We start from the raw sequence: 17,106 nt of genomic DNA on the forward strand, positions 1-17,106 counted from the left end.
ACCATCCCAAGAGAAATCTTCAAAATAAAAAAATGAAGCTTTGTCCAGCGGATATTTTTAATAAACAGCTGATCTTAACATAGATTGAAAAGAAAACATTTTGCGTGCCCCTAGAGACCTCTAGGGACAAATCCGCTAGTTATATATATATAGAAAGTTTGATATATATATAAGACAGTAATTTTTTTTTTATTTCATAAGGCCACAAGTTTTATTGTGAACTAATCTTGTTCATTGTTTAGATTATCCAGATCTCCCTATTGTTGGGAAGAAGCTCAAGAATCTACATCAAATATTAAGGTATTATTATGCACACATTTTGGGATGTGATACCTTGGATGATTAGGCACAATTTATTTACAGAATCTCACAGCATATGTTTATTTGTATACTTTCAAACAATATTCAGTTTTTTTTACGTGCTAAGTGCTGATGCTCTATAAAATTGATGTTTGTTTGTTTAATCAGTTGAGCTAAGCTTTTGTTTATGTTGTCAAACTTTCCATATCCATAAGATTGCTGAAAAGTTTTGTAGGGGGGTGTCAACAAGTCCCTTTGATTGTCTTCACCTATTCAAATGACTGCATACACCCATGGTGAATCCCACTGCACCTTACGACTTTACCCCATCCCCTCCAATGACCTTGGAGAAACATATTGACCAATATCTGAGGACTATATTAGGAACTTAAATTGACAACAGAAATGCACAATACCCACGTATTTTATGTATATTTGAAAGAATGACTCCTGTACATACAAAACATAACTTTTTTCATAGGCTGAAGTTGAAGTATTCTCCCTCAATGCAGATTTAAATACTTTTAATAAAGAAACAGGATGTTTGCCTGTCTGTTTGTACCAAAGAATCTCTCTAGCCGCTGAACCGAAGTGGTTCTTCTTTACAGGGTAGCTTCTCTTAAGTCCTGGGAAGGTTTATAACTATTTTGAGGAAGGGTAACACCAGCCCCCCAAAGAGAAAACACTTAAAAAATAAAAAAATGCCGCTAGTGGATATTTTTTGTAAACAGCTAAAACAAACCAAAAACACAACTTACCCCATGTAGCGGCGAATTTTTTTTTTTGTAAACAGCTTATCTTTACAAGAAAAGATTTGACATGCCTCTGGAGGCCTCTAGTGGCATAGTCGCTAGTAATTTTATATAGGCGTTATCTATTTAGGATGTAGAGGAAACCCGTGTACCTGTTCTTATGAGTGATTTAATACAGGATTTACAAGTAAGTTCTATATCTTGTTACATAAGATCTTATAAACTTATAATAGCTATTAGCTTTGGATGTGTTTCATACCTTTTATTTACTTGTAATATCACATTGGGGTTAGATAATGTTATTTGAAGGACTAAAAATTTCATTGAGATGATTTCTCTTTATTTGAGAAGAAGAGAGGGTTGGTTATTATACCCCAAGATTTCCAGTTGTTATCGAGATAATTCGTTGCACACTTAGAAAGGGGTTAGCTGTCTATAATACGATGAGATAAATAGCTGTTATTTTTCTAGGTAGATGAAGGCTGTTATGAGCAGGACTCAAGATTTTACAGTCCTGTCACACATACAGATACATTAGGTAATCTTTTTTCTCATAATATTATTAAAGATTTTGTTCACCAACTAATTGCAAGTCCCCATGTGGCAACTCGAATTCTTAGTTGAACATATTCACACAACTTCCCCTGGTTGTGTAAGAAGGGAGATTAATAAGTTGTTTGGATACTTAATAGTCACGTACATAATATCTGTACAACCCTTATCCCAAGCTCCTCTGCGAAGAGCGTCATTCATTACGGTGACTTCATTTGGGACACCTGCCATACTCGGCGAGGGTGAGGTAATAAAGAGTAGCTCCCTTGAGACAGCGGGTCAAGGCATAATGTACTTGGGCGTGGAGCTTGATAGTCCCAGTGGCTATACAAAAGTGTCTCGTCCTTCTCCAGGACTACTTAGGTCCAAACACTAAGAAACTATGGCTACACACACACACACAAGTAGCCTTTGAGGACACACCAAGAGCATATTTTAGTGTATCTGTGAACCACACCTTGCTCAATTCAGACAACCCTATGATTGCACGAAACTTGTCAGGAAGGTCTAAAAGTACATGGTAATGGGTTGCTTCTTTAGTTATGATGATGCCGAGTAAAACATTTCTTTGAAATTAGTTTTCCATAATGTAAACTTTTTAAAAATTTGTTTTACGATTTCCTACACTTTTGCTTTGAATCTTTTTCTTCTAAACAACCATCTATTCATTTCTAAATGAATAAGATAGGAGAGTACATTAACATATTTATGCTGTGTCAACTCTTTAAAAATATTTTCTTTCTTTCATAAATATTTTAGTATTTTTCATTAAAATACACAATATGAAGTTTAGGATAGCAAATAAAATGTAAAACAATCATAGATATTCTTCAATATTATATATAGATTTTCTAAGAAATGAAAGATATTTCAAAACTGATTACTTGGGCTTGTAAAAAAACTGTTTCAGTATAGTATAATAGACCGATTAAGGGTTGTTTTTAAGCATTTTTGAAAGAATAATGGCCAAATACATGATCAAATATGTAAAAGATAAAAAGATAGAAAAAATGACCCCCCCCCCAAAAAAAAAAAAAAGTTCATATTGAAATAAAAATTGTTTTTCAGAATTAATAAAGATAATTTAAGACATCATTTATCATATTTTTTTCAAAGAAGGCGACTTAAAAATTACTTAAAATTGCTTAAATTACTTAAAAAATAAGAGGTCTACAAAAAAAACCGATTGCATATCTAAATTATATGGAAAATTTTACATCTACTACTTGCTAAAAACACCGACTAGCTATTTAAAATAATTTTAATCATAGGATGGATTATCTTGTTTATCATCATTGGGGATGTACAGTACATCAATTCACTGTCCATTCTTTTATCCCAAAAGATTCTAAAATATAATTTTTGCCAACTGGGGTCAAAAAGGGGTAAAAAGTTAAAATTACAAATTGGGGGGGGGGGGGGGGGTAATCTTTATATCATATAAGCTAGGACGTCCAAGCTTTTATTAAAATAAAAGTTTAAAATTTTCATTTTGGGGGGTTAAAGTTGTGTTTAACCCCCCTTCCCCTTCCTGGACGTCCCTGCTCAGGGATGTAAAGGGATAAGACCTCTTCTGTAACTTACAATTAGTGGTTGAAACGTGTGGACACTCAACCTCAATGAACCAATCAATCAAAATTCACCCAAGGTTATTAAGGCAATAAATAAGTAAACGTTAATTTAGGACTTTGGGGACTAGTGTGTAAATAATCAGCCCAATGTCCCCACCCTTCCTAGTTTTAAATTTTTCCAGTGTACTTTGATTGTATTTATTTTTTAGGTATCACAAATTACATGAGACGCAGCAGTACCCTGTCTGATTATGACAGAATTAGTTCTGGAATAGGAAATGCTTGATTCTATCTTAGATCTAATAGTTGCACAGCTACTCTATAATTAGAATATGTTCGTACGTCTATCCGTCATTTAGTTATGTTGCTTAAAACGTGAATTTGTATTTTCTAGAATAACATTATTGAAGTAGCATGAAGTCCGTCTGTCCATATGTAGATACAAACAATTGAAATATTGGTGCTGCTTTTTAGGGATGCTTCTTTTTGGTCTGGAAATTAGTGTATATTTCTAAAGAAGTCTTTATTAACATTTTATTAAAAATATTAGGTGTAAGGTATAACTAATAACGAAATTAATCTAAGATAATATTTTGGAGACATTTTAAAAAGTCGCGAATTAATTAATTTGTTGATTACTGCTAAATTCATCTAATTTTCGATTTTTTTTTTCTTTATAATTATTCTTATTAACTCTCGGTCATTCACTTTGAAAATCTGTATCATTATTTTAAATTCTCAAAACTTTTTAAAAATCGATAGTTACAATAAATTAATTATTAATTCATAAAAAAATATCAAAAATTTTGTTTCTGTTTGAACTGAAATGATCCATAGTACTTAAAACCGTAAAGTACTTTTAAAATAAAAAGACTGTAAAGTCTTACTATCAAAAGAAAACATACGACAAAATAGAACTTAGAAGGTTTAAAAAGCAAGGACGTCCAATGGGGGGGGGGATAAAGGGGTGATTACCCGTAGGCACCTCCAAATCCCCCCCCTCCAAAAAAAAACTTGGACGTCCTTGCCTATACGAAATAAAGATTGCCCATCCCCAGAAAAAAAAATATAATTTAGAATTTTTACCCCCACTTCCAGGGGCGTCCAAGCTTTCTTTTGGGGGGGGGGGAATTTTTTTAAGGGGGGGGGAAAATGGCGCGCGAAGCGCGCCGCGAATTTTTTTTACCCCCCCCAAAATTTTTACCCCGGGGGTAAAATTTGCTTGGGGGGGGTAATTACCCCCCCTGAAATCTGTTGGCAGGGGTAAAATTTGTTTACCCCCCCCAAATTTACCCCCGGGGTAAAATTTTTGGGGGGGGTAATTTAAATTTTATTAAAAATTTAGTATTAAAAATGCGCGCGAAGCGCGCAAAAATTTTTTTTGTTAGAGATTTTTTATTTTGGGGGGGGTATTTACCCCCCCAAAATTATTTGGGGGGGGTAAATACCCCCTCCTAAATGGTTGGGGGTGCCTACGGCACCCCCAGGGTAGGGGTAAATTTTAAATGGGGGGGGGGGGGGGTAATCGCCCCATTACCCCCCCTTGGACGCCTATGCCCTCTTCCCCCAAATTAAACAGCTTGGACGCCCTCGTTAAAAAGTTATAGGTATATAATTAATTATATATTTTCCGTAGTAGCCTAATTTCTATATTTTTCTGTAAGGAGGTTATTTGCTGTTGATTTTTATCATCAAAAGGCTTCAATTTTGAAAAGCTCTTCTATAATAAAAATATATGTATGTAAATTACTAAAAGTGCGAAAAATAAAGGAATACAGAATAAAAGGATATATTGACAAGGCAAATTTGTTTGCTAATATAGACCTCATTTATTTGTCAGTTCGTTCATCCAGTAGGAGGGAATGGTACGGGGTCAGGAGGGTGGATGGGAGGTATTGTTATTTTAGCTAGCTGGAGGTATCACTCAGTTAAAATACATGAAAATCTGATACAACATCCAAGTAATTTATTTCAAAAGGTGGGAGGGGGATTTATATGCTCAACTTCGCAAATTGTGGAAAACCGCTAGGACTTTATTACCGTTTCCACCTTTTTATTCCAATAAAACTTTTTATTGCTGCTCTATTTATGCAACTGGTGATCCTTGGGAAGAGAATTAAATAGAATTAAAAATATCCAAGATTTATTTTAGTAATAGTTTGTGTTTTACGGTGAAAGGTAATATTGACTAGCGACATAATTAATTACATCGTTAGGGCAGGATTTGCCATCGATTTCAAGATATCTTATTTAGAGAACCCAAGGACATCATTTGCTTGTAATTGGATGCGATACTCTAACACCCACTATAGATTATTAGGTTAAAAAGCCGAATTTTTTGATTGCACGATCTTAGTCTTCAAATCCTTACCGTTCATAGTAATGGGCCAAGACACTTCCCCTACTTTCACTATTAAAGTCATGCACCAGACATGGTAGCAGTGGCCTCTTGGGGCGTAGCCGTTAGTATTATAATAAAGTACATAATATTAAGATATTATATCAATAAACAAGGATGACAACAACCATAAATTGCGAAAATAGACATATACATTCTTTCAGTGAAATTTTAGTCGATTATCTCTTCCGAATAGAAGTTTTACATCCAAAAAAAAAAGGAGGAACAGACTGACGTGGGTTGTAGAATATATTTTACAAATATTTAGATCAGTCTTCTACTTCTGATAACAGCCGATATATATTCAATCCCTATTTAGGACATACTTACTTATATACGGCAGAGTCAGACAAAGTAAGTCATATAGTAGCTTTGCTTATAAAAAAAAGTATGTATTGTTAATTCCTATTAATGAATAAGGTTATTATACTAAAAGATAGAGAAAGTCAGGGGGAAAAATCATGGTCTAAATAGCATAGCTACTCTATAAATAAGGAATTTGTATGTAGGTCTGTCAATAATGTTAAAGCCAGATGAATTAGTTATCCTATAATAAAAATAATCGGTTCTTCCTCTGAAAGTACCTATCGAACACTGAATCCCTTCCCTTTCCCTATAAATTGTATAAGAGGGTGTGAAGTCATTCTTGTCACTTAGGCCAGGATTGGTTATATTGAGCCCCGTGCAAAGGTTAGGCAAAGGGAAAAACATCCACCCTACTCTTATTTTCATGTTATCCTAAAAATTATTGGGTTTATTAGAGTGCTCGACAAGGACTTTAAGGAAACCAACCTATTATTTTTCAACCTGTATGTACTTAATATTGTGTATGAATGAATCTTGTCCCCCGGAACTAGAAAGCGATTATGAGAGAAGATTTTCTGATGATTCCTGTAGGAAGTTTAACAGTTCCAGTTTAGACAGGTACGCATATATATCTTAATATCATAAGTGTGTTGTATCCTCATTATAGTGTAATAAATTGTCCAGTATGTCTTAGATACCTATTACTATCCGTAGGAATAAAACAGGTTCTCAGCCATACTTAAAAATCATGTATTGCATCGTATTTTCAACGAAATTAAAATAAAAATCTTAATATTAGTACCAGTCTATCAGTCAGGGCCTTCGGTCCCACGGGACTAACAAAACTGAATATAATCTCATATTGTTTTTTAATATCCGCAGAAAGCTAACTATAATACGATGCTTTAAGAAATAATCTTTCAGTGTGTCCGTATGTTGCTTAAGATCTCGATAATCAAAGAGAACTTTACAGTGAAGCTTCTTATTGGGTCATTGAAGATTTACCGCCTTTAACGAGATCTTTAGCTTCAGATAAAAAAGCCTTAATACTTTAAATTACAGGATAGAGAAGTAATAGGATGTTTGTGTGTCTTTCCGTAGAGTAATTCATCGCTAATGTGGTTTTCTTTTACAGTGAAGCTATTTGGGAGAAGGTTACCCGAATGCCACCCTCAAAAAAGAATCAACTCTCTAATAAATACCCCCAAAAAGCTTTTTTTTCTTTTTCTCTACACAAAAAAAACTTACTACTATATATATATTAGGATATTTATTTACTAGGAGGCGAAGTTCCACATTATCCTGGGATTTTGAGCGGCCCCGCGTGTCCAGCTTATCAGAGAGCCGCCGTGACAGCTCTCTTTCGGCGGAGGATCGGCGGCTGAGCGCCTGTCTCTCGGAAGATCGCCGCAGCAGCTTTCTGTCTGAAGGAATGGATATGAATTTAAAACAACCTTATTGAGTGTCGGATATTCTAGATTATTTTTCAGACTTCTTTAGCCGTTTGGCCGCTAGCAGCCTTTAATGTTTTCAATTTTAATATTTGAAATTTCTGTGTTTCTGTGTATGTGTTTGTCCATATGTCCAATAATATCTTCAATAATTCTTTGACCTTACAAGGTTTTATTTTTCAGAAACTATTTAATTTTGGAGAAACCATCTTTCTAAGGAAAAATCGTCTTACACACCTTCTATTTTGCCTCAATCTGAAATATATTCTTTGTTTATAACTATTACATCATCCTTTAAAGCATTCAATCCAATCTGTGCAGGGCATCGGGTTCGAAGCAGTTTATCTGAAGAAAGGAGAGAGAGTTCTATGTCTGATGATCGCCGTTATAGCTACTTGATGGAACAGGTAGATAAATAGATAAATAGAAAGAAAGTTAGATAGATTGGGTCTTTCAACATCAGCCAAAAGCGATGAAAATATTAACTCTACCAGGTCGCTACGAAAGAGCAGAAAGCAATTTGCTATCAGACGAAAAAAGTCTCCAACACAGGATCCAGATAAACTAGAGAAAGACAGAATAACTGACAGTTGAATATATTGATAGTTTGATCATAAGGAATAAGACAATGGACAATTAATTAACGTTTATCCTCGTTAAGTATGATAAACAGAATTAAGATTGAATTAAGCCCCCCCCCCCCCTGATATAATCCATATTTTGTGTTAGTTTGATATAAGCAAAGTATTTGATACAAGCTTACCTATTGCAGGACCGACGAAGTAGTTATTTATCATATGAAAGCGCTGATGACCGAAGAGATAGCGCCCACTCTGATGATCGAAGGTAATGAACTTTTACTCAGGTACCAGGATGTCTGTCTGTATGTACCATAGGAATTTGCTTTTCAGTAAAGCTTCTCAAAGGTCCAGGGAAGGTGTATGAAAATTTTGGGCAAGGATACTGCAACCCCCCCCCCCCCCCCCAAGAGAAATATTCCCTTAAAATAATCACCACCGCAAGTTTTTTTCTACTTTTTCTTTTTAAACTGCAAAATGTCCGTTCGTCTTTAATAATATTTTTTAAAAAAATGTATTTCTAAGTTTTCAAAATGTTTTTTTCAGGTTTTAAATAAAAAATTATTGAATTTAAATATTACTATTTAGGTTTAGTGGATATTTTGAAGATAGGCGGGGAAGTTATCAATCTTCAGAAGGTAAAAAATATCTTTACAAAGTTTTGTCCGTTAGCTCTTATCATTAATTTGTGCATGTCAGAATTGTCCTATAAATTTCAAACTTTGCATGATGATTCCTATATCAGTTAGGTCCAATTATAAATTGTATCAAATCTTTAATCGTTGCCAGAGAGTACATCTATTTAAAACATGCTGATTACAAAAACTATTGACAACATTTTTGTGTATGATTCCTAGAACAACAAGGTACAATATTCTAAATGTGTGTCCTACTGTGTCATTTTTGAGCATCAAATAGAGTAGCAATCTTTCAATTTGTCAGGTCGCCGCGGAAGTAGTTTCGGAGAAGAAAGGTCGTCTTTCATGGAGGACTTACACGGTGAATATGGCAGGGACACAATTCCTAGGATTAAAACTAGTTCCTCGCTAGATAGAGGTATGTATCTTTTTGGTAGCGCAGCATGAATTAATACAAATCTAGGTTGGCCGCATCGGCTTGTTAGCTTGCATGCTGGAATAATCCTATCGATTTAAAATCTTGATTACAAATTACAAAATTATAATTTATAGATAAAATCATTATTTGACGTCATACAATACAAAGTACCATTTCTTAACTCAAAATATTTGGAAGGCAAGTTTGATGCATAAAGTAATGGTGTTCAAACTTTTCGACCAGTAATTGTAGGGGTAAAATGTTTTAAAGAGGAGTACATTAAATAATGTTTTGGGTCTTGTAAAAAATAAACAGGTGGATTCTTAAAATAATAATTTGCCTCACCAGCGAGTGGCGAGTCTAATTTCTTTTTAAGAATCCACCTCTGGTGTTTATCCAGCGGATTCAAATCCATACTAGAAAATTATAATTAGTTTTTTGTTTAGGTTCTAGTTGGGAGGAAGCTGATATTTCTGAGTCACAAAGTATCAAAAACTTATCAAAGGTAAAAACTTATTTGTCTATCTACCTATCTATCTATATTTGTATCAATCAATCACCTTTCTGTTTATCTACCAATTCATCTATTAAACCTAATCTATCCATCTGTCTGTCCATCCAATTATCTATCTTTTTTTATTCAGCTAACTATCTATCTATCCATCTATATGTCTATCTGTCTATCTATCTAATTTTCTATTCAGCTATCTATCTATCAATCTATCCATCTATCTTTCTTTCTTTCTATCTCTCTATCTATTTATCTATATGTCTATCTATGTATCTATATATCCAGCTATCTATCTGTTATCTATCCAGCTATCTATCTATCTATCTATTCAGCTATTTATCTATCTATCTATCCAGCTATCTATCTATCTATCTATCCAGCGATCTATCTATCTATCCAGCGATCTATCTATCCAGCTATCTAGATTGAAATGCGTACCTGAATCCCGTGACAGTGGCCATAACCCGCCTACAGGTCCTGACAGCTATCTATCTATCTATCCAGCTGTCTATCCAGCTATCTATCTATCTATTTTTCTAGGGTGGAGTCAGATTGAAATGTGTACCTGAATCCCGTGACAGTGGCCAGAACCTGCCTGCAGGTCCTGACAGCCAACCAAAGATTAAAAACCTGATGGATTGGCTAAAAACACTCAGGAATATTTCTAGCTCATCTGAATTCAAATAAAAAAGTAACATGATGTCTGTCTATATATCTCTCTTTCTGTAGCTCATGATATCGCTAACTACTGGATGGGGTTTTTCTTTACATCTTTTCTTAGGTACAGGGAAGGTTTATAACAGGTACTTTGTGAGAAGCACCATATTTGTATAGATGTTTTCTATATTCCTGATTTTAAAAAAAATGAATAGATATAAGGGTTAGAATTAGTTGAAAAAAGCGTAATACAAAATGAAGACAATTTTTAAATTCAGACAAAACAACAACAAAAAATTAAAACTATCTTTTTACATACTTTGCAGCATTAGTTTAAATTGGTCATGACTGACTTAGTGTCAACATTATCAACATGAAATAAAAGTGGCCGTTGCTAAAATAGTATCCACATTTTCAATGTCGACTATGGTGTATGACATGAAAAGTTGATAAGGTTGACATAAAATCGATAAATATGACTGCTTAATGGAGATAGAGTATACGATAGGGTATATTGACAGGGTAAAATTTGTTGAAAATTTAGGTGGCTAACATTGAACTCATTTATTGGTCGGTTCCTTCATCCACCAGGAGTAGAGGGGATGGGGTAAAGTTGGTAAATCTTCATTTTGGCTAGCTGCGACTATCACTTTATTATAATACATGAAACTTTGCTGCAACATTCAAGTTATAATATATCGATTGACTACTGTCTGATGGCGATAAAACCAAACCATATCAAATGCAAGATTATACAAGTAATAATTGCAGAGAATATTTAATTATCCTCCATTATCATATCCCTGGTAATTTCTAGCGATTTACCTCCCGAAATAATTGCTTTAAATTATTAGAATTTGTTGCTTTGTATAAAACCTAATACTCGGTAATCCTAATAAAATATTTTCTAATTTTTCTCATGACGTCAAAAATCTTTAACAATGTCTTTTGTGTCAAACATTTAGTAAATTTTCAATACAAATTCAAACACGTTTTGTAATTTCTATTTGAATGAGTTTTAATTCATGATTAGATTGTAATGAATAAGAAAAATGAATTTTATTCATTTTTACATTCTTTGTGTACTGTGTGAATGAAAAAGTACTAAATGTTTTAGCCTAATTATTTATCTAAGAAAGTTAAACATATTAACAGGTAGGGAGGGGATATTGGAGGGTAAATTACACTGGTATCCAAAGTTTTATCAACACGCCATTTTATTATCTGGCTCAAAATTTTTGGTTTCTTCTATTAAATTTTAATTGGTCGGTTCAAATCTAGTAACGTTGAAATTTTCGATCTATAGTAAGAGATATGTTGTTTATCATCATTGGGGATGCATTTCAATTTATCGTTCATTATCTTATACCCTGACTCTATTCCGGGGGGGGGGGGGTCCTGAAAATCCCTATTTCGGGGGAGGCGGGGGGCTCATTTAATGCAAAAAATCTGATAATTTTTAGCTTAGTAACCTTTTATAAAGTTATTTGCAGTTCACGGTAAAATATTGCTGGTCAGCAATATTTCCAAAAATCTATGAATTTTAAAGGCTGCTAGCTGCCAAACGGCTGAACGTACAGATCATGCCCGCACACTGTTTTAAGCGGCATAAGAAGGCTTACAAATAATCTGGAATAGCCATAAATCAATAATGCATAATTATGTCGCAGTGCAGAGAAATGCGCGAAAAAGACCTATTTTACGCATTTTTTCTTCAGTGTAGCTTTCCCTGTGCATAATTGGATTTTGGCTATTTCAGATTATTTGTAGGCCTTCTTATGCCGCTTAAAATGGTGTGCGGTTATGATCTGTACGATCAGCCGTTTGGCAGCTAGCAGCCTTTAAAATTCATAGATTTTTGGAAATATTGCTTACCAGCAATATTTTACCGTGAACTGCAGTAGATCCAAAATGAGTTAAAAAGTAATCTTTTAAATATTTTGATAAAAAATTAAAGCTAGAAAATATTTTTAATATTTAGACTTCACAAATACAGCCAATACTTTCATAACATCACCTACTCTCAATTATTAAGGTAAGGATAAGGATGGCAGGCTAATATATTTAGAACAAAATTTTGTACAGTACATATGGGTTTACTCAGGGAGGGAGGTGATATTAGACTGTAAATTACACTGGTACCTAATATAACCATTCGTTGGGTCACAGACTTTGAGTACTTTTATTGGTTGATTCAAAATTAATAGTGTCCAAACTTTTCAACCATTAATTATGATGAACATAAGGTTTAGTTCAGAGAGTCGGGCTGAGAACACGCATTTTGCAAGCTCTCCCCGCCCTACCCCATGTGTTAAGCTCAGTTCTACCTTCCCCCTCTCTCTCAACTAGTTCCCCTCTCCCCACTGCCCGTGGTCACTCCGCAGTTGGAGGAAAGGGAAGACACTGTAGCCAGAGGGCACCTCGTATTTAGGCCTGGCAATGTGTTTGTGTTAACGTATCGGTCAATTGTTAACACAAAAAGTGAAAATAAAACATTAAATAAATGAATTAAAAAATCAAAATTTATGTTATGTGTAACCTAATCGCTTTAATGAACAATTTATAGTGAAGACACTCTCTAAAACTTTTTGACAATTTATCGGTCTGGCAACATTCTACCGGCGCAAAGTACTCCCGACAAATAAGCTCTCCCATTGGCTAACATTTTTTCGCGTCCCACTATTGGTCAGCTGACCCACACTCTTTCAGCACCCTCGGATCCGCCATCTTCACTTCATCATGGCCTGTAGTACGTGTGACAACCCAGAATATTGGTCAAAATTTAAAACAAATTTGGACGCAGCTTTGGATGTTAAGTTTAGTGAATACGATGCGAATATAGCCAAGGTAAGGGATGAGCTTATCCATAGTACTTTTGCCAGTCATAAAACCGAAATTAATGATATTAAATTGAGAGTCTCAGATTTAAATGTTAAATTACAATCTATCGAAGGCATTGAAAATTTCGTCGACGCTAAATCAGTCGCAAGTGAGCAAAAAGCGATTAGGACTACGATTACACAACAAAAGGACTATTTAAACTCCGTCGAATCGTCGAGAGAAAATTTCGTAAAGTTTCAACTTCTACAAAACTCGATAAGAGAGCAAAGATGTCGCGATTGGAGTTGTAGAATAGTGAACTTTCAGCAGCCATGGAACCGTGAAAATATCACTGAGTTTGTTATATTCAGAAACATTATAAGGCCCACCCTTGAAACCGCCGTTAAACGAGGGGAATTAGAATATATCCCTTCACATTTTAGTGATATCGTTGAGCGTGCTCATATGCTCCCATATACAAAGGGCCAGATCCCCGTTTTTATCTTTCGTTTTATGTCTAGATCCTACCTCGACGCGTGGATGAACAATAAGAAGGCTGTGCTCGACCGCTACAACGCCGAGATCAAGAGGTTCAACCCCAGGAATAACGCGTCACCGGTCCCGTTCTTTCCCAACAGATTTGTGCAAGCCAAACAAGATATGTCAGACCTCAACAGGAAGACAATGACCTTTGTATATGCCACCAACCAGATTTCGAGGGCCAAAGTCGCTGGCCAATATGTGCAATTCCAGCTCAAGAACGGCAGCCGCTGGATACGCTGCCTTAACCCGTTCGGCAAAGACCTGAAGGAAATGGCTCAACCCATACCTGGAAGTGAGGATTTTTTTCTGTCTGAAGCACCGCCGATCCTTCGTTTCAACAAGTTAACGCCTGAGGAAAGGAAAACATTCTTCTCGAACCAAGCTGATTTAACAGAGGATGACTTCCCCAGACAGTTTAGTACAATCACTGCCCATCCAGCCAGCACGGTTCAACATAATTCAACGTCTGCCCCTGCCCCAGCTCTTGAGGACCTGGCTGTGTTCCCTCCCATAGACTCTGCCGCACGTAATGCCGCAACTGCAACCGCCGCACCTAGTGCCGCACATGTCGCCGTTGCACCTGCCGCCGCCGCACAGTCTGCACCTGCCGCACCCGCCGCCGCACCCGCCGCCGCCGTTGCCGCTGAATTCACTACCGCACCTGCCGCCGCGCTCACCGCCGCGCTCACCGCCGCACCTGCCGCCGTGACCGCCGCCGTATCTGCACCTACTGCCGCAATTGCCGCCGTGTCTGCCGCCGCATCTGCCGCCGCATGTTCTGCACCTCCTGCTTCTGCATCTTCTGCATTTACCGTTGACTCAGCACCTTCTGATCCTGTTGCCACGAGGACATTTACCGTTGACTCAGCACCTTCTGATCCTGTTGCCACGAGGGCCAAATCCAGAGAAATCAAGGAAGTGAGAGACACCGCCAATAAAACAAAACGTATAGCAACAAAGGCGGTAATCTCAACATGAAGTTAAGTATCTTGAACGGCGAAAAAAGGTACCTAACATAAGACATTCAGCATAGTTATTATTTTCGGAATAATTTAAATATTTTGGAGTTAATTTTGATCCATATGACGTGAACTTTATAATATTATATATATACTACTTAACTTATAATTGTTCGAACGTCAATGTCGCCTATTAATCTTAAACTATGGTCTCAATCATATCTCTATTTTTTGTTGATTAGCATATAAAATATATGGAACTTGTATGAAAATGAGTAGGGGGAACTAAACTAGCTTTTAAATGTGTTGCCACCCCCAACACACACATAAACTAAACGCAATCGGAATAAATATAGTAAATATAGTAATTTTTTTCGTTTCAACGATAATATTTTGTATATTAACTATCTTTATTTGTTCATTAATATCTACTGTGTTTCAGATGTCCATACTTGACGTTAAAGCGACTCCTCCTGCGGTGCTCCTGGACCAGCTCTACTATGACAAACCTCCCTAATGAACAAATTAACCAGGATAACGGTAACTTGAACGATAACGTTGGTCTAAATCTTATGAATCCGATTTACGGTGACTACTTTAATGATTTCGAAAATGAATTCGGAATAAATTGTGTCTTTTCAAGTGAACAAGGTATTGTTTAGAAACTGAAAACATTCAACGAAAACCTTCTCAATATTTTTAGTATTAATTGTCAGTCATTACATTCTAAATATAACGATATTGTCTCAACCGTAGACTTCTTCAAGCAACACGATATCCACTTAAATGTTCTGTGCTTCCAAGAATTATGGCTAAATAAGGATGTAAATATGGATTGCTATGGGATTAATAATTATGATTGGCATGTTAAACTTAGAGCAAATAATAGGGGGGGAGGGGTGGGTATTTTAGTAAGCAGATACTATAAAGTAGATAAATTATTTGATAAGTTCTCATTTAAAGAAAATATTCTTGAATCTATTTGCTTAAAAATTTCCTACAATGGTCTAAAGTTTTGTTTATTAAACTGCTACCGCCCACCTAATCAAAGTAATGCTGAAATCGAAGAATTTTTTGAGCTTTTTTTGGATTTGATTGATAGAATAGCAGCACTAAACATACCATACTTCATTGTAGGAGATTTCAACTTTGACCTTTTCAAAATAAGTAACATAAATAGCAACTCCATGAGAATTATTGAATCCTTTTCTTTTAACGGTATCATAAATACTGTTACCAGAGCCACTAGAGTTACTAGAACCACAGCAACCCTTCTTGATTTATTCGGGGTGGGGAATTTTATTCAAAACCTAATGTCATCTTTTGTTTTAACTTCAAAAATCTCCGATCACTTGCCAATTATTAATTCATTCCGAATAGACAAAGTAAATAAACCCAAACTTCCAGATTTTTTTGAAAAAAGAGAATTGAATGATGAAAACTTTGATGCCTTAAACTATGCACTCTACCACACTAACTGGAATCATGTTTTAAGTCAGGACAACACAAACACTGCTTATGATAACTTTATTTCAACCTTTTTGAAACTTTATAATGAAAAGTGTCCAGTTAGAAAAAAACGTAAAAACAAACGCACCCAGCCCCAGCAACCTTTCATGTCAGATTACTTATTGCGTTGTAGATTGCATAGAGACATTTTGTACAGTAACTTTTTAAAAGACAAAACAATTGAAAATGAAAGTATTTACAATGTCTATAGGAATAATTATAATAGGCAAGTGAGAAGAGCAAAGATTGATTATTACAGAAAACAAATAAGAGATGCAAATGGGGATGGGAAAAAACTTTGGAAAACTCTTAAAGAGGTCATTGGTTTTAATAAATCTTCCCCTGAGTGCACATACCTTCAAGTAGGCCCAAACAAAATTGAAAATGACCAAGAAATAGCTAACGAATTCAATCGTTATTTTAGTCAAATTGGGTCTTCCCTAAGGCCTGAAATTCCTTCCACACCCAAAAATTTTTTTGAATACTTACCACCCCCATGTCAAGACTCCCTCTTTTTTGAACCATTGTACCCCTTCAAGGTTATTAATATTATCCGTAGCATTAAACCTAAGCGTTCCACAGACATCAATGATGTCTCGATGTATGTTCTGTCTCGCTGTGCTGATACCATTGCCACTCCCCTAACACATGTTTATAATTTATCACTTCAAAATGGCACTTTTCCTGAGAAAATGAAAACTTCCAAAATAGTCGTCCTTCACAAATCAGGTTCACTCAGCGAGGCAGATAATCATCGAGGCATTAGTCTCATTGATAACTTTTCTAAACCCATCGAAAAATATGTCTGTGATACGCTGGTCAAGTTTTTAGAGGATCGGTCTTTTTTTAGCAATCGCCAGTTTGGCTTCATGAAAGGGATCTCAACCTTTCATAATGTATTGAACTTAAGTACAATGATCACCCAAGCACTCAGTCGAAACGCTTCCTGTATGGCCATATTTTTGGACATAAGAAAGTGTTTCGACATGATAAATAGGGACATCCTTTTTAGCAAACTGGAGAATTCAGGGATAAGGGGGGTTGCACTCAAGTGGTTCCGTAGTTACTATGCAAATAGAAAGCAGCGTGTATTTTTTAAGGGCCTTTTCTCCTCTACTATTGAATTCATTATCATTGGCGTAC

General features: G+C 35.6%; 1 protein-coding gene across 3 annotated transcripts in view; it reads left to right on the forward strand.

The window, feature by feature from the left end:
• The window catches only part of LOC145333156 (uncharacterized), a 78,944-nt gene that overhangs the window by 39,099 nt on the left and 22,739 nt on the right, over positions 1-17,106 (forward strand). For all 3 annotated transcript variants that reach the window (XM_080178306.1, XM_080178307.1, XM_080178308.1), the window contains 13 exons: positions 243-300; positions 1,183-1,239; positions 1,524-1,590; positions 3,385-3,447; positions 6,428-6,497; positions 7,161-7,307; positions 7,650-7,737; positions 8,103-8,176; positions 8,497-8,546; positions 8,851-8,964; positions 9,411-9,469; positions 10,016-10,129; positions 12,112-12,167. In XM_080178306.1, the coding sequence (XP_080034432.1) occupies positions 243-300; positions 1,183-1,239; positions 1,524-1,590; positions 3,385-3,447; positions 6,428-6,497; positions 7,161-7,307; positions 7,650-7,737; positions 8,103-8,176; positions 8,497-8,546; positions 8,851-8,964; positions 9,411-9,469; positions 10,016-10,129; positions 12,112-12,167 (1,017 nt within the window). The remainder of the gene's footprint in view (positions 1-242; positions 301-1,182; positions 1,240-1,523; positions 1,591-3,384; positions 3,448-6,427; positions 6,498-7,160; positions 7,308-7,649; positions 7,738-8,102; positions 8,177-8,496; positions 8,547-8,850; positions 8,965-9,410; positions 9,470-10,015; positions 10,130-12,111; positions 12,168-17,106) is intronic.

Source organism: Acartia tonsa, chromosome 12 (genome assembly GCF_053477335.1).
Source record: "Acartia tonsa isolate MP-2025a chromosome 12, ASM5347733v1, whole genome shotgun sequence".
NCBI lineage: Eukaryota > Metazoa > Arthropoda > Copepoda > Calanoida > Acartiidae > Acartia > Acartia tonsa.